Source organism: Hyla sarda, chromosome 8 (assembly GCF_029499605.1).
Source record: "Hyla sarda isolate aHylSar1 chromosome 8, aHylSar1.hap1, whole genome shotgun sequence".
NCBI classification, from domain to species: domain Eukaryota; kingdom Metazoa; phylum Chordata; class Amphibia; order Anura; family Hylidae; genus Hyla; species Hyla sarda.
This window is the reverse complement of record NC_079196.1, coordinates 33,848,307-33,866,902: the sequence shown is the minus strand read 5'-3', so window position 1 is coordinate 33,866,902 and position 18,596 is coordinate 33,848,307. Positions and strand designations below refer to the sequence as shown.

General features: G+C 42.6%; 2 protein-coding genes across 5 annotated transcripts in view; both read left to right on the top strand.

Moving 5' to 3' along the window:
- Positions 1-801, top strand: part of STAM2 (signal transducing adaptor molecule 2) — a 66,000-nt gene extending 65,199 nt beyond the window's left edge. For both annotated transcript variants that reach the window (XM_056535301.1, XM_056535302.1), the window contains exon 14: positions 316-801. In XM_056535301.1, the coding sequence (XP_056391276.1) occupies positions 316-505 (190 nt within the window). In that variant the 3' untranslated portion in view covers positions 506-801. The remainder of the gene's footprint in view (positions 1-315) is intronic.
- Positions 802-17,529: 16,728 nt separating this feature from the next.
- The window catches only part of CACNB4 (calcium voltage-gated channel auxiliary subunit beta 4), a 216,805-nt gene continuing 215,738 nt past the window's right edge, over positions 17,530-18,596 (top strand). For all 3 annotated transcript variants that reach the window (XR_008847118.1, XR_008847117.1, XM_056535300.1), the window contains exon 1: positions 17,530-17,666. Coding sequence is in view for 1 of the 3 variants with exons in the window: in XM_056535300.1 (XP_056391275.1) it covers positions 17,604-17,666 (63 nt within the window). In the remaining 2 variants the exon portion in view is untranslated. The remainder of the gene's footprint in view (positions 17,667-18,596) is intronic.

Genomic DNA, 18,596 nt, shown 5'->3' with positions numbered 1-18,596 from the left:
GTACTCCACCCCTAGACATCTTATCCCCCTATCCAAAGGATGTCTGATTGCCGGGGTCCCGCCGCTGGGGACCCCTGCGATCTCTCCTGCAGCCCCCTCTGTCATCAGCTGCACGGAGCATTCGCTCCGTGCAGCTGATGACAGAGGGGGCTGCAGGAGAGATCGCAGGGGTCCCCAGCGGCGGGACCCCCGCAATCAGACATCTTATCCCCTATCCTTTGTATAGGGGATAAGATGTCTAGGGGCGGAGTACCCCTTTAGGGTACATATGTTTATTGGTTATCACATATAATGTCTTCTTTTATTTTATTTCAGCACCGGACATGACGCGGTTTCACATGCTCAATATTCAAATTACGGCCATCCCATGGGAATGTCCGCCGATATGTCAGCCTATCAGAACACTACGTCTTCTTTGCCTCCAGGACCTGGCTACACAATGGCTGCCCCCTTACACTCTATCCCTCAACAAGCCCCAAATTACTACCAGCAGCCCCTGCTCTGAGACTGTAGCCCCGAAAGACCTCTCTGTTCATCTTCGTGTCACGAGTCTCTTAAAGGAAAACTCTACTTTCGAACAGCATTTTGCAACATTCCACCGTTTAGTTCTACACGAAACGTTTAGTAACTTTGCAAATAGCTTTCTGTTTGTTGTACCGACTATTATGTAATTTATAAACACGTCGATTGTATCTTGATTCTGCCGGCGCTTGGTCACATGACTGACTACAGAGTGGTGATGACCCGCTGTCTGTTTCTGCCGGCAACCAGCAGCTCTACGAAATGGATAAAAAAAATAAATAAATAAATGGAAAGTATTTGCAAAGTTACTTAACTCACTATGTAGACGTAAACCGTGACATGTTCTTTTAAAGGGGAAGCGCACTTTAGATCACCGCTCCACAAAAATGGTTTTTCATACATGTTAGATCAGAATATTGTTTTTTTTTTTATTTAATTTTTTTTTTGTAAAACCGACCATAATCCAAGTCTGAGATTTCCGACAGTCTGTTCGGTGTGCACCTTCTCCCGCCAGACGGAGGCACCGGGGCGTAGCTATTTGCGGGTGGCAGCGCTTCCCGTGACTATTACGTTGCTATAACTCCAGCCGCAGAAGGTTACATAGTGATTAACGGAGCAGAATTTTGCCAACTGGTTTCAATTAAGAGGATGTAAAAAATAGCCGAGTTTTTATGTACCACGGTAAAGAGCTGAAAGACTGAAAAGAAGGTAACTGGTTCTAATTCTTCTGACATCATTTTTTCCTTTAAAACAATGGGAGCAAATGTCCCGCAAGGTCTGTTTCTTATAAAAATGTGTCTGGACATACCTTAAAGGGGTACTCCGGTGGAAAACTTTATTTATTTTATTACTTTTTTTAAAAATCAACCGGTGCCAGAAAGTCAAACAGATTTGTAAATTATTTCTATTAAGAAATCTTAATCCTTCCAGTACTTATTAGCTGCTGAATACTACAGAGGAAATTCTTTTCTTTTTGGAACACAGAGCTCTCTGCTGACATCATGACCACAGTGCTCTCTGCTGACATCTCTGTCCATTTTAGGAACTGTCCAGAGCAGCATATGTTTGCTATGGGGATTTTCTCCTACTCTGCTGACATCTCTGTCCATTTTAAGAACTTTCCGGAGAGCACTGTGCTCGTGATGTCAGCAGAGAGCACTGTGTTCCAAAAAGAAAAGAATTTCCTCTGTAGTATTCAGCAGCTAATAAGTAGTGGCAGGATTAAGATTTTTTAATAGAAGTCATTTACAAATCTGTTTTAACTTTCTTGCACCAGTTGGTAAAAAAAAAATTAAATTTCACCGGAGTACCCCTTTAATCACGTGATTTCAGCCGGATCGGTCATCCATCTATGGAGGCCTCCTGACCTTCCGCCGATGGCAGATGCTGAGGTAGTGAAGAATCCTTTTATGTTTGATTTCAACTTACTCAAATGTTTTTGTTCTCGGGGAGGTAAGCCGTCACCAGAGGAGTCAGTCATTGGCTTCCTCTCGTCTCTCATATATGCATGCTCACATGAGCTAAGTGTTCATTATGTATGTAGGCATCAGAAGAAAGCTATCTAAAGTCTATGGCCAGCCTTTGTATATATGTCTGCCCCTTCCTGTGTGACACCTGAGAAACAGGACAATCTCCTGCCCATGACAACATTAAAGGGAATCTGTCAGCTGTAATTCACATTCCAAAACGCTGACCCTGTTAGTTACTAGGACAAGGAGACACATGGTACCTTATATATATCTGTCTGTTCTTCTAAAACACATTTAAAATGCTGTGGGCTGGAACGCTGTCTTACTCCCCCCCCTCATTTCCCTGATTGACAGTCAGCTGACAGCTGAGCCCTGTTTCCAAATCTTTGGAAACAGGGCTTGGCTTTCATCGGACTGTCAATCAAGCAGGGATGGGAGAGTAAACGAGATGTTCCAGTCCTCAGCACTTCAGGGCCTTTGGAACACCTCTTTGACACTTGACACCAGAGAATAAAATTTGTATCCTATCTAATCTTGATTTTACTGCAACATGTGAATAAATCCTAAAGGTTTTGACAAATATAAGAGAAAAAAAATATATATATTTTTTTCCCTCCCCCATAAAACACCACCACTTCCATCCTTGGGCTGTGTAGCTTAGTGTCATTTGTTTTAAAGGGGTACTCTTGTGGAAAACCCTTTCTTTTTTAATTTCTTTTTTCGTCTTGTCCACAGTGCTCTCTGCTGACACCTCTGTCCGTGTCAGGAACTGTCCAGAGGAGGAGAAAATCCCCATAGCAAACCTACGCTGCTCTGGACAGTTCCTGACACGGACAGAGGTGTCAGCAGAGAGCACTGTGGACAAGACGGGGGGGAAAAAAAAGAAATTCAAAAAGAAAAGAATTTCCTCTGTAGCATACAGCTGCTAAAAAGTACTGGAAGGGTAAAGATTTTTTGAATAGTAAAATTAAGTAATTTACAAATATGTTTAACTTTCTGGCACCAGTTCATTTAAAAAAAAAAAAAGAGTTTTCCTCCGGAGTACCCCTTTAATAAAGTGGAGCTGCAATACCATACACAGCCCCTGGGCAGGAGTGGCGCTGTTTCTAAACATATCTTTATTCCAATCCTTGACCATTCTCCATAGTGACCTATCTCACAGGGGGGCGTTGTGGTGCAGTCTCAACAAAATTTCACGTGATTTGCGATTATCTCAATAAATGGGTTTGTCGCGGTCACATGACATTATGTGCGTTATCACCATGTGATGACATTAGAATTGTGTGTGTGTGTGTGTGTATAGCAGTCTATATAGCAGTGTTTCCCAACCAGGGTGCCTCCAGCTGTTGCAAAACTACAACTCCCAGCATGCCCGGACAGCCAACGGCTGTCCGGGCATGCTGGGAGTTGTAGTTTTGCAACAGCTGGAGGCACCCTGGTTGGGAAACACTGCTATATAGGGACCTGGTTTCTTTTATGTTCCCAGATTGATAGCTGAATGGGGTTGTAAAGCATTTTTAGATATTTTGCAGGGAAACAATTTATCGGCGCAATGAGGGGGCTGGTGAAATGTGAGAAAAATGGGAGCTGAGCAGCAAGACCGCTCGCCCGCCCGCCCGCCCGCCCGCTCGCTCAGGGTCGGCTTTCATGAATGAGTCACGGATACTTGAGAGCTGTGAAATCTCTGCTGAATAAATAAGTGGGGAAACAAAAAGCAAGTCACATCAGGTGGGAAGCAAATTATTTAGAAAGGTTTTCTATGGTTCCCTTAGCGGAGAATGGCGGAACATACAGCTGGGGGCGCCGAGAGCCGGGACGTATAACTTAATAGGATTTGGGGGTGATTTATCAAAACCTGTCCAGAGGAAAAGCTGCTGAGTTGCCCATAGCAACCAATCAGATCGCTACTTTCATTTTTAACAAGGCCTCTGCAAAATGAAAGAAGCGATCTGATTGGTTGCTATGGGCAACTCAGCCACTTTTCCTCTGGACGGGTTTTGCTAAATCTCCACCATTGTGTGCAAATGAGCTGTCCCCCAGAAGGAAGAAAAGTGACTCTCTACTGCCACTTACTGGAGGTGGCTAACGCCCTATACAGCTTAGTCGAATACGTATAGGGGCCCCCCGGACTATCCACCCATTAGGGGGGAGATTTATCAAAATCAGTGTAGAGGAAGAACGGTGTAGTTGCCAATAGCAACCAATCAGATCTCCTCTTTTATTTTTTCACAGGCCTCTTTGAAAATGAAAGAAGCGATCTGATTGGTTGCTATGGGCAATTCGGCAACTTTTCCTCTGGACAGGTTTTGATAAATCTCCCCCTAGATGTTTTCTGGGGGGGGGAGAAGGATTAGGCATATTGGGGGGAGATTTATAAAAAACCTGTCCAGAGGGAAAAGTTGCTGAGTTGTCCATAGCAACCAATCAGATCACTGCTTTCATTTTTAACAAGGCCTCTGCAAAATGTAAGAAGCGATCTGATTGGTTGCTATGGGCAACTCAGCAGCTTTTCCCTCTGGACAGGTTTTAATAAATCTCCCCCATTGTATTTCAACAGCCCTACCTTTTTTGTTTCCTGGGTGATAAGCCACTGCTGTCTGGCAGCAGCTTACCACCTCCCTTCTCCCCATTTAGAACACATTGATGTTCAACCAAGCATTTCAATACACATTCATGTGTATTGGGTAAAGGAACATTTGGTCAACAGTTTTTCTTGGGGGAGGGGGGGGGGTATGGGCACCTGAAAAGGGTAATCTAGTTTATCCATGGCTCTCTAGCTGTTGCAAAACTACAACTCCCAGCACGCCCTGACAGCCTTTGGCTGTCAGGGCATGCTGGGAGTTGTAGTTTTGCAACAGCTGGCTTTCGATAAACCAGATGAATGTGGCGAGTGATAGGGACTGTGATGGAGGAAACTGCACTTTAGTGGCAGGGTCACACACAGCGCATCCACATAAATCTGTGAATGTGCTGATAGCAGAGCAAGCTCTCTGTAGCTCTGTGTGTCTGCTCGTAGAGGTGGATTTCTCGCCCACAGCCAAGAGCGGACACACAGAGCTACCCCTCTGCAGCAGGAAACTCGCTCTGCAGTCAGCACTACAGCACTTAAAAACGTATCCACCATCCACAAAATAGGGGATAAGTGCCTGATTACCGGGGTCCGATTGCTAGGACCCCTTATGAGCCCCCAGCTCTCTCCACTGCATGAAGCGGTGTGTTGGCATGCGCTCCATACATTGTCTATGGGAGTGTGTGCCTTCTGCTGTTCCATGCAGCTGGGAGAATCGAGGCACCATTTAGGAGATCACGGGGGTCCCAGCAATCGGACCCCTCTGATCAGACACTTAATGACCTATCCTGTGGAGGAGAATACTGCCGGGCTGGTTATATAATGCCTTTGGAAAGGTCTAACATTGATATTATTAGGTTACTAATTCCAGTAGGTGGCGATGGTGAGGCAGCTTTCTTCTTTTGGGTGGGGAACTACTTTGCATACTTTTTTTCCCCCCATGGAGCATTGCCTGTAAGACTCATTACATAGCTAATTGTCGTCAATTAAAAGCATTGTTTTACTGTCGAAAGCCAGCTGTTGCAAAACTACAACTCCCAGCATGCCCTGACAGCCATAGGCTGTCAGGGCATGCTGGGAGTTGTAGTTTTGCAACAGCTAAAGAGCCATGGATAAACTAGATAAGATGGTATTTTGCTTACCATCCCCCTGGTTAGTTGCATCAAGCCATTGCTGGAATCTCCTGATATATCCGTTTGTCACCCGGCTTTCCCAAGATCCTGAACGGTATATCCACCCTGTTTTTCTAGACCCCAGCTGATATATAACTAGGCAGAATCGCATTCAGGAATCTGGCAAAGCCAATTGACAAGTCCTCTGAGCGGTCATGGATTTGTTACATTCGCTTTCATCCTAACATTTCCGTGAACAGGTGAATTTTCAGAAAAAAAATGTAAATAGAAATTTTTCAAATAAATATATTCTCTGGAGTTTTGTTTTGTTTAAATGCCCTTAAGCACTTAGGTTCACATGTAAGCAAAATCAAGCTGCAATTACCAACGCGGCCTAGGGACAAGTGTGGCGCTATTTCTGGAGGAAATAGTGGGGCCTTTTATTTTTTTTATTTATTTTTTTAAACAACTGTTTTAAAGGGGTACTCTGAAGGAAACAAAATGTTTCAAATCAGCCCATGCCAGAAAGTTATGCAGCTTTGTGAATTACTTCTATATAAAAATCTTAATCCTTCCAGTACTTATCCGCTGCTGTAAGTTGTGTAGTTCTTTCCAGTCTGACCACAGTGCTCTCTGCTGACACCTCTGTCCTTGTCAGGAACTGTCCAGAGCAAGAATGAATGCATGGAAAGAACTACACAACTTCCTGTGGATCATACAGCAGCTGATATGTACTGGAAGGATTAAGATTTTGAAACTGTAATAATTTACAAATCTGTTTCACTTTCTGGAACCAGTTCATGTGAAATAAAAAATCCAGGATGTTATCCAGGAAAAAACATTTTTTATATATATATCAACTAGCTCTAGAGAGTTAAACAGATTTGTAAATTACTTCTATTAAAAAAATCTGTATCCTTTCAGTACTTATGATCTGCTGAAGTTGAGTTGTTCTTTTCTGTCTAAGTGCTCTCTGATGACACCTGTCTCGGGAACTGTCCAAAGTAGAAGCAAATCCCCATAGCAAACCTATTCTACTCTGTGCAGTTCCCGAGACAAGCAGAGATGTCAGCAGAGAGCAGTGTTGCCAGACAGAAAAGAACAACTCAACTTCAGCAGCTGATAATTATTGGAAATAGTAATATTTTTTTATAGAAGTAATTTACAAATCTGTTTAACTTTCTGGAGCCAGTTGATATATATATATATATATATATATATATATATATATATATATATATATATATATATATATATATATATATATATATATATATATATAAAGTTTTTTCCTGGAATACCCCTTTAAGACATTGTAATTCCAGGGCACTAGGGTGGGACACTTAATTGCTCCTCCCCCTTTAGAAGGCACTGCAGTAAGCAAGGGCTTCAGCACTAGGAGGGCCGGGCTCTCCCTCTAGTCCTTTGTCTTTAGGGGTCTTCCAGCGTCCTATCTCTGATCTGTGTATTCGCCCACCAGTCAAAAATTTTTGTACTGCAGCTTATATTTTTTTATAGTAACGAATCTGTTGTGTATCTAGTATTGTAACCTCTGCCACGTCCTTCCCTGATGCTGGATCGTAGATGCTGACTAGGTACCACGGAGACCTGCCATAGGGATATCCCTGGCTATTAACCTCTTGTTTTCTTTTTCCATGAATGTGGCGAGTGATAGGGACTGTGATAGAGGAAACTGCACTTTAAGGGCAGGGTCACACACAGCGAATGCGCTGATAGCAGAGCAAGCTCTCTGTAGCTCTGTGTGTCTGCTCGTAGAGGTGGATTTCTCGCCAACAGCCTAGACCGGACACACAGAGCTACCCCTCTGCAGCAGGAAACTTGCTCTGTAGTCCCGCTTTGACTGCCGGCAGCACATCCCCAGCATCAGATACGCTGCGGATGCGCTGTGTGTGACCCTACCCTAACAAAAACGTAAAAAGAAAACAATGTTCTAAAAGTGCCTCTCGAAAGGGGTTGTACAAAATTAGGAGTTGCTTTTTTTTCCCCTTAAACAGCACCACATCTGTTTTCAGGCTGTGAACGGTATTGCATCTGTTCTCCATTGAGTTGTGCTGACAAACCATGGACGGCTGTGACTGTTAGTTTTTTGTTTTTCTTCCAAGAAGCCGCCATATCTTTCTAATCCTGTTCAACCCCTTTAACCCTTGCACAGAGAGAGAATTTATGTCAATGTTATATCTGCTGGGGAATTTCATTACAGGCAGCCATTAGGACCTGTTCACACCTTCAGGTTTTTTAATGCATTACTGAATGCAAAGACAGGAATGGGTGTGAATACAGGAAAAAATTAAGTCCCTCGTTTATGATCGATTCCTGGCTTTGTTAAAAAAAAAAAAAAAATAAAACACCTCAATGTGTGAACACATCCTTAAAGGGGGGGTTGTCCAGGAATTGAAAAACACAGCTACTTTCTATCAAAAACCGCTCCCCGTCTGTCTCCAGGTTGGGTGTGGTACTGCAACTCAGTTCTATATAAGTGAATGGAGCCAAGTTGTAATACCACAGACAACCTGGAGACAGGCGTGGAGCTGTATTTGAAAGATTTTTTTTTTTTTTCTATTCAATTTACATAATAGGTGCTAACATTCTATCAATTGAGAGCAGAGGAACTCTAGGACAGTGTTTCCCAACCAGGGTGCCTCCAGCTGTTGCAAATCTAGAACTCTCAGCATGCCTGGAGAGCCATCGGCTGTCCAGGCATGCTGAGAGTTGTAGTTTTGCTACAGCTGGAGGCACCCTGGTTGGGAAACGCTGCTCTGGGACCATGCATTGCAGCTGCCTGTCTATCCTCTCTATTCTGACAGAATCGGGAGAGCAAACATTGGCAATGTGGCTTCTCCTCAGAGTCACTACTACGGGTAGCAGCGGTGCCCCACTTGAATGGGACACTATTGCAGTTCCTTGCATCGGTGCTACTAAAAACAAATAGTGGTTGGCCATCCATTTTACAGGCTGGATTAGGCTAAGGTCACATCAGCATTGTGCTTCGTCCTGTTCGGGGGTCCGTTCGGTTTTTGTTGCACCAAGTGGGCCCTGATCGGTTCAGAGCACAAGGAATGGGTCCCATTGACTGTGACTGGGGTCCGCCTGGTTTCCATCAGGTGTCCGTTGTTTCAAAGGAGTTGAGCGGAGAAAAAAAAATTACTGCTTGCTGAAAATTACTGAAGTCCTACAGTGTTAACAGGCTTTGCCAGTGGAGTTCCTCTCAACGGAGCCCAACGCTGATGCTAACTCGGCCTAACCCCCCCCCCCTCTCAAATCTGTCGGCTGTATTTGCTGCTAAGGGCTACTGACACCATTAGTTAGCTGTTGAGGTCTAAAAACAAAAAGTACCTATCCTGGAGCTGATGGTGGCTGTCAAACTTATAAAAATCACCTCAAGTGTCACGGAGGCGGAGTTCAGCTGCTCAAGTGCCACATCCTGAAACACCTCCCTGCTTGCCCTCACCTCCCAGCACTCCTTGACCAATTATATAGGGCTCTTTAGATCAGTCAAGGAGGGTCTGGGAGGTGTTGGTGAGTGAGGAGGCGTGGCAGACTATGGCTCTAAGCAGCTCAGCTCCACCCCTTTGACACTTGGCTGAAAATTTTTAAATAAGGTTTTTTTTTTTTTGTTTGGCCACCACCATGTGCTCCAGGAAAGGTACAGTTTGCTTTTATACCCTAACAGCTATCCAATGGGGTCTACTTTATTTATTTTTTATTTTTTTTAAGCAGATTAATGGAACTTGTCAAGGAAACTATGTACTGAAAAATTGCTTACAGTGCAACTCCCTAATATACCAGCAGTATATACCAGACTGCAGTAACATTGTGTTTTCCAACCTGAGTGCCTCCAGCTGTTGCAAAACTACAACTCCCAGCATGCCCGGACAGCCAACGGCTGTCCGGGCATGCTGGGAGTTGTAGTTTTGCAACAGCTGGAGGCACCATAATTGGGAAGCACAGATTCATCAACCTCCCTTTAAATTTTTATTTTATTTCTTACTGTCGTGTCCGAACGCAATTCCATAAAACAACGGCCATCGCGGATCTGCCTAACGCCATGTCTGGGAGGGAATCGTTGTAGACCGGTCGCTTTTACAGATGACATAGTTTATGGCATATAAAAAAGTATAAATAGTGTATATAGAGCAAAAAATTGCGAACCGTGTGCCGCTGTCGACGAACGTCAAGCAAGAGGGCATGCTGGTACTTGTAGTTCAACAGCCGCTCGAGGAAAAAAAAAAAAAAAAAAAAGACGCAGCTCGCCGGCGTCTTATATAGACAGATGTCTATGTGAAATTTTATATCTTATTTACCGTACATAAACCATTTCTCTTTTGGGAAGGAGGGGGGGGGGGGCTACTCTTTAAGTTTGTATATAGATATATATACGGCAGCATTGTGATGTCATAGAGGGCGGGCAGTGATGGCGGCAGAAGATTCAGTTTGACTTGTAATCTTATCACTTTATCAGAAAGATACTATGTAGATAGTGTAATAATTATTTTATTTTTCGCTATGGCGTTACGGAAAAAGGTTTCATGGTGTTCATGGGATGTTTGCTTATTCTCGTTCTCTCTCTCTCTCTCTCTCTCTCTCTCTCTTTGCACAATACTAAATTGTTATATTTATTTTCAGGATTGTTACCAATTAAAAGAAAAAAATTCTGCCAAAAAGTGTTTGTTATTATTATTATCATTATTATTGTTAACATTATTATCATTATTATTTTATATATTATAATTATCATTATTATTTTATATATTATTTATTATTATTTAATATTATCATAATATTATTGTATATATTATTTTTATTATTTTATATATTTTATATTATTATTTTATATATTATTTATTTTATATTATCATAATAATATTATTATTATATTATTTTTATTTTATATTATTATTTTATATATTATTGTTATTATTATTTAATATTATTATTGTAATAATATTGTAAATATTTTTATTATTATTGTATATCATTATTAACATGGACAGGAAACATTGCAGTTTTTCTCATTCAAAAACAAAAAGGAAAAATTTGGAATACAAGATTCTACAGTAACATTCTATTCTGTTGGAATCATGGGGTGCTGGATTATGGAATACTGTATATTCTGTTCCTAGAAAACTACCGTATATGAAAGTATAGAGAATATTAAAGGGGTACTCTGGAGTAAAAAATAAATAAATAAAAATGTATATATATATATATATATATATATAATCTCAGTTCAACTGGTGCCAGAAAGTTAAACAGATTACTAAATTATTAAATTACTTCTATTTAAACATCTTAATCCTTCCAGTACCTATCAGCTGCTGTATGCGCCAGAGGAAGTTGTGTAGTTCTTAACAGTCTGACCACATTGCTCTCTGCTGCCACCTCTGTCCATGTCAGGATCCTGTCCAGAGCAGGAGCAAATCCCCATAGCAAACCTCTTCTGCTCCGGACAGTTTCTGATATGGACAGAGGTGGCAGTAGAGAGCACTGTTGCCAGACTGGCCTTTGGCTCTCCAGGCCTGCTGGGAATTGTAGTTTTGCAAGAGGAGGTGAAACACTGGTTGGGAAACAAACAAAGACGAGTCCACACAGTTCAGCCCAGTTCTATAGCGTTGATCCAAAGGAAAGCACAAAAATCCCCTGAGGTAGAAGCCAATTATTCTTATTTTTGGGGAGAAAATTTCCTTTCTGACTCCACATCTAGAAATAATAATAATAATTTTATTTATGTAGCGCTAACAGATTCCGCAGCACTTTATTATAATAAATACCTGGATATCTGATATCTCTGCAAGATTTAGTGACTATAACCTGTAATATTATTAGGCCCGTTCACACAGTGGAATTTCCGAATATTTCTGGTAGAAAAATTCCACTCGGAAATTTTGTTGAAGCAGACTCTCATTGTTTTCATTGGGATTCTTCTGCACTCTGCAAATGACAGAATTCTGTGACGGAAACATCTTGCGCAAAAATTCGAACTTTGGACTCTGCAGAAAGAAGGAACATTTCAATTCTTTCTTGTGGAATCGGCTCAGAAATGCATTGCCGTGTATGGAGATGGCCCATTTCCCAGCGGTCCTAGCACTGGCTTTTCCTGCTGGCACCCGCTGTCTGTGGAATGTCCTCCTGGAATTTTTCTGGTTGGACATTCCGGCGTGTGAATGGGCGCTTACTCTCTAGAAATGTATCCAGCGCCCTTTTGAACTTATTTAGTGAGTTACATATTCTCACTGCTCTTACAGTAAAGAACCCTGTCTGTGCTGGTGTAAGAAACCCTTCTTTTTTCTAGACCAGTCGGCTCAAACTGTGACCGTCATGGCATGCTGGGAGTGGAAGTTTTGCAACATCTGGAGGGCCACAGTTTGAGACCACTACTCTAGACATAGAAGATGCCCCCTTGTTATAAATGCTGGGTATAAATAAATCATGGGAGAGATTGCTGTACGGCCCCCTGATATATTTATACATAGTTATGAGGTCGCCCCTAAGCATTTTTTTTTTCTAAACTAAATAATAACAATAATTCTGATAATCTTTCTGGGTCTTGTAGTCCTCCCGTTACTCTCCTTGCCCATCTTTAAAGGGGTACTACGGTGCTGACAACATATCCCCTATCTAAAGGATAGGGAATAAGTTGCCTGACCGCTGCTGGGGACCCCCGCGATCTCGCACGCAGCACCCCGCTCTCATCAGGTCTGATGACTGCCGATCACGGGGCCGGAGTATAGTGATGTCACGGCTCCGCCCCCATGTGACGTCACGCTCCGCCCCCTCAATGTAAGTCTATGGCAGGGGTGAGACAGCTGTCTCGCCCCTGCCATAGACTTGCATTGTGGGGGTGGAGCGTGATGTCACACGGGGGCGGAGCTGTGACGTCACGATCACCCGTCATAAGATCCGGAGCGGATGTTCGCTCTGGGGCCTGATGAGAGCGGGGTGCTGCGTCCGAGATCGCGGGGGTCCCCAGCGGCCGGCCCCCACACGATCAGGCACATTATCCCCTATCCTTTAGTTAGGGGATAAGTTGTCAGCACAGTAGTACCCCTTTAAACCCCTCTCCAGCTCTACTATATCTCATTTTGAACATCTACACGGTTTCCTTGCCGATCCCGACTCTTTACATATCTATTTGTCTCTCCCACCGAAAGCCGAGAGTAACGTCAAAATGGAAAGTTATTAAAAGTATTTCAACTCCTAATGAAACTTTCACTTCAAAGCCGGTTATGCCAGGAGCAGGAAAGAATCCTTAGCGCTTGGTTTCTGCACAGAACTCCCTCGGTGAGACGGCTGAAGGAGAACGTTCGCTTTGCTGAGATTCGCTGCACAAAATTTACAGGAGAAAAAAAAAAAACTTGCCTTAAAGGGGTTCTCCACCATAAGGTGATTTTAGTACTTACCTGCCAGACAGTAATGGACATGCTTAAAGGGGTATTCCAGGAAAAACTTTTTTTTTTTTAAATATATATATATATATATCAAGTGGCTCCAGAAAATTAAACAGATTTGTAAATTACTTCTATTAAAAATTCTTAATCTTTCCATCAATAATCAGCTGCTGAAGTTGAGTTGGTCTTTTCTGGCTGACAACAGTGCTCTCTGCTGACATCTCTGCTTGTCTCGGGAACTGCAAAGAGTAGAAGAGGTTTTCTATGGGGATTTGCTTCTACTCTGGACAGTTCCCGAGACAGGTGTCACCAGAGAGCACTTAGACAGAAAAGAACAACTCAACTTCAGCAGCTCTGAAGTACTGAAAGGGTTAAAAAAAAATTATAGAAGTAATTTACAAATCTGTTTAACTCTCTCTCATATATATATATATATATATATTCATATATATATATATATATATATATATATATATATATATGTATCTATCTATTATTTTTCCTGGAATACCCCTTTAAGAAGGATCTGTGCTTGTCTTTGGGCTCAATGGCTGTGTTCTGAGTCCACCATAACGGTGCTGCTTTCTTTTTGCGAAATGGCTATTTCCTGTTTGAGTTTCCTCCCTAAAACTACAAGTCCCAGAGTCCCTCCTACATATCAGTCACCCCACCCATTGCAGCACAGCTAGGCTTCCTTCCTTGCATGCTGTTCATGAAACTACAATTCCCTGCAGTCCTGTGGAAAATGATCTCCCTCCCACCCAGCAGTAGCCTTACCCAGTGAAGCACAGACACGCTCTCTTTCAACACCTGACTAGTGATGTAATGTCTCGAGCCGCACTGTAACCCGGAAAAGGCCAGAGACAACACTTTGTATGCTGATGAAAATGAACATTGGGGCGAAGATCACAGAAGAATTGCGAGACCAGTCATCAAACACAGGTACAGACACTATATTATGAATTACACTAACTGTACAGCCCCTGTAGCATAGTCGAATAAAAAAAAAAATTATAATAAAATCCTGAAATACCCCTTTAAAGTTGCAATAGATTAGCAAAAAACAAACATGGCTGCTTTCATCCAGAAACATTGCCACATCTGTGCTTGGGGCTGTGTCTGTCACTGCAGCTGAGCTCTATTAAAGTCAATGGGGGCAGAGCTGTAATACCACATGTAACCTGTGGAGGGGTGTGGAGCTGTTTTTGTAAGGAGCAACGGTTTTCTGGCCAGATCTTGACCATAGATGCTGAATGAAATGTCATCTCTTGGGGACATTTTAATAGGAACTGGATGCATTGCTCATGCTACTCTCGTAAAAATTTATATATAAAAACTACTATATAGCTACTATATAAACTACTATATTGTCAGCGCAGAATTGCGTATACGTATAGAACAGTGCTTCCCAACCAGGGTGCCTCCAGCTGTTGCAAAACTAAAACTCCCAGCATGCCCGGACAGCCTTCGGCTGTCCGGGCATGCTGGGAGTTGTAGTTTTGCAACAGCTGGAGGCACCCTGGCTAGGAAACACTGATTTAGAAGAGGAGAGTATATATATATATATATATATATATATATATATATATATGTATATAGGGGAATATGCAAATCAGCTCATTACATCACCTTTTCAGGCAATGTTCCCTGGTATCAGCTTAGCTCCAGTTACGGAATATAAAAAGCTAATCTGGATTAATGCCAAGCCAGAACTCTCTCCAGAAGGAAAGAGTACCCATCTGCATCATGCAGATGGGTACTCTTTCCTTCTGGAGAGAGAGTTCTGGCTTGGCATTAATCCCGATTAGCTTTTTATATTCCGTAACTGGAGCTAAGCTGATACCAGGGAACATCGCCTGAAAAGGTGATGTAATGAGCTGATTTGCATATTCCCCTGCCCAGAATCCCCCCCCCCCCCAGGTTTCTATATATTCCAAGGTAATGATGATTAATATATAATCAAGCCTTACCCACAGTTGTTAAGAATGTGCAGGTGTCATGCTTAACCCTCGAACGTACGTTTTTGTGTCTTCCTCAGGAGGTTACTGAGAAAGACACGAGCAGAAAGTTATACAGCAGGAGAAACTCGTAAGAGTAATATAGTTCAGTATGAGTTGCTTTTTAGTTAAAGGGGTACTCCGCAGGGGTGTCAGCAGAGAGCAGACTGGAAAGGACTATGCAACTTCCTCTGGAGCACACAGCAGCTGATAAGTACTGGAAGGATTATGATTTTTCCCAAAGGTCGGACTTGCCCCGGATCATACTGTGATGTCATATCCTAGCAATGTGGCCGCTGGGCACAAAATGGCCGTCTCTTCTGCTGATCTCTTTCTCTGCTATGCTGTTTTAAAGGAGAACTCCAGCCAAATGAAATTACCTTCATATAGCTGCACATGCTAAAGTTATAAGCTTGGTAATGTAAAGTGTTATCTTGGCTGACCACATACCCCATTTCTCTCAGCTTTTCCTCCAGCCAGCAGTCCGGGCATGCTGAGAGTTGTAGTTTTGGAACAGCTGGAGGCACCCTGGTTGGAAAACCCTGCCCTAGCCATATACCGTGACTTAAGATGGGAATATCCTTTTCAGTCCTCTTTATGAGCTTAGGAGTCCAATGGGCAGGATTGACAGCAATCTTTATATGGAATCAAAAGTCTGTGAAAAGCTGTCAATCAATCATTGGGGCCGCCCACTGGACCCCAAAGCCCAAAAAGAGCAGAGATATAAATGACGACACGTTCTACTGAATCCTCTTTCACAAAACTATATATCAATCTGCTCGGCTCCTCCTGCTCTATAACTTTTTCTCTTCAAAACTGGATGACGAATTTCTTCCAAAGACAGCGCCACAACAGTCTTAAGGTTGTGTTTGGTATTACAACTTGACTCCATTCACCTCAGTGTAAATAAGTTGCAATACTACACACAACCTGAGGACAGATGTGGTGCTGTTTTTATTATTATTATTATTATTTTTTATTGGAAGAGTTCAGTCTTTTAATCACAAGTACTTCTTTCCTTTCCATCCTTAAAGGGGTACTCCAGTGGGGGGGGGGGGGGGGGAATGTTTTTTTTTTATATCTTATCAGCTGCTGTATGCAGTTGTGTAGTTTTTTTCCCAGCCTGACCACAGTGCTCTTTGCTACCACCTCTGTCCGTATCAGGAACTGCCCAGAGCAGGAGAGGTTTGCTACGGGGATTTGTTCCTACTCTGAACAGTTCCCGAGACAGACAGAAGTGTCAGCAGAGAGCACTGTGGTCAGACTGGAAAGAACTATACAACTTCTTCTGGAGCATACAGCAGCTGATAAGTACTGGAAGGATTAAGATTTTATATAGAAGTAATTTACAAATCTGCATAATTTTTTGGCACAAGTTGATTTGAATTTTTTTCCCTTTCCTCCGGAGTCCCCCTTGAAGTCTGTGCATCTCCTGAACGAGGCATAAAACCGAAAGTCTCTCGTTTCCTTTCAGCGTGCGTGAATTCTACCGTTCCCTGTTATCAGCTATTTTTGCATTCATTGCACACATACAATAGCCGCATTCCTTTTTATATTTTATAAGCTGCTTTTGCGGCTCCTTTAAGTTTTCCAGGAACGACAAGGAACAGTAAAATTGCCCTACTTACAACATAAAAAAAAGGGGATGGTAAGATTCCAAATAATAGTCTCTAGGAACAGTGAGCGAGCAAGAACATCAAGGTACCGGTTGTCTGGCTCCTTCCCAAGACTCTGCTAAACTTGGTGCAGTATAAAGGATTCCGAGAGGCTGGAGGAAAGAACAGGGAAAGAAGGCTGCAGTGCGATCCGCACAGACTGTCCTCCACAAAGTACCAGGGAACGTTAATGTGTACAGGGACATATGGCCGTGCATTGTTTTTTTTATTTTTTCATCTGCTGGTAGTTGCTAAAATAGTCTAAAAAGCTTCAGTGAAGAATCCTGACTGGAATACAGCAAGTGACACATACGCAGCACTGAAGTAAGAAGCTCGGAGAAGTCTTACAATACCCCCCCAAAAAAACGAAGAAAAAAAAAAAAAACCTCTAAACATTGCCTCTGGGTCATCACAGGTTAATTCCCATCTCCTCGGTTGAGGCAGGTCTTGGGAGAATCGGCAGCCTATCACAGTCTGGTGCTAAATCTACATTTCAAGGCTGCCAGTCCGGCTCACTCTTCCTGGAAGACCTTGAGAAGGTAGGTCATAGCTGGCAAGCACCTTGACTTCTGGCAGGCTGTACGAGAAGAAGGAGGGTGGATGTCTCTGCCGGTGTGAACTGAGGACTAGCTCCCGAGCTGCACAGACTTTGCTCAGCATCAGTGATACAGCCGAGGCTTTAGCAGTCAGTTCTTCGCTCTCGGATGCTGCGTTCGGAGCTGTGGCAATGAAGATGCCGGCTTTGTAGGAGAAGGAACGACGATGGTGGTGATGATGATGGTGAAGAGCTAGTGGGACCTCGTGCAAGAAGACTCGATGAGCATCGGTGATCTTACACGGTGATCTTCTTTCACTCATGTTCTTCTTGTAGACATGTCCAGAAATTCCTTCCCGAAAAATGGAATAACGGAAGCGATGCACACGCCGATCTTCCAGGTACAACTCTTTTTCGGTCATGGGATGGGATGGGATGTCCCTGGTCAAGTTAACCCCATGGAACCATGTGTGAAAGCAATGGGCACAGAGCCAGACGGGGGCACAACCGGGGATGTTGGTAGATTGACCGTATCCTTCTGTAGTTATAGGATAAGTATTTGGGGGAGATAATGTATAAGGCTGGGTTCACAACACGTTTTTCAAATACGGTAACTGTATACGGTTTTCCGCAAAAGAAACGTATACGACCGTATCCGAAACCGTATGCATAGAGAATGCATTATAAACCGTATTCCAAATGTTGTTACGGTTGCATCCGTTTTGCCTCGGATACGGTTTTGCCGATTTTTCAACCGTAGACAAAAACGCTGTCGACCACGTTTTTGCCTCTGGTTGGAAAACCGTATGCGAACCGTATGCGGTTCTTTTAACATTGTTGTCTATAAGAACCGTACACAGAATTTCAGAATACGGTTGCACACTGTTTTTCTAATCCGTTTTTGGAGTTGACACATGCGCAGATTGGAATTTCAATAGAACAATAATAACTTTATTAAATTGCTGGAAAACTAATTCCAACAAAATAGCAAAACCGTTGGCAAAAACTGATTCAAACGGATAGAACCGTACGGGGGAAAACCGTATACGTTTTAATTTGGAGTCAAACGGTTGTATACGGTTTTTGCCATATGTTTTTAAGCGGAAAACCGTATACGGTAACCGTATTTGAAAAACATGGTGTGAACACCACGTTTTTACCATACTGTTTCCAATCAGTTTTTATAAAGTAAACCGGATGGAAAAAAAAGCCGGATGGAACTGTATGGGGAAAAAGTAAACCGTATACTGTTTTTAAAAGTGCCTACGGTTCCGTTGGTTTAAAAAAATAAAAAAAAAACATCAGTTTTTTCAAACTTTGTCCATTTTTAA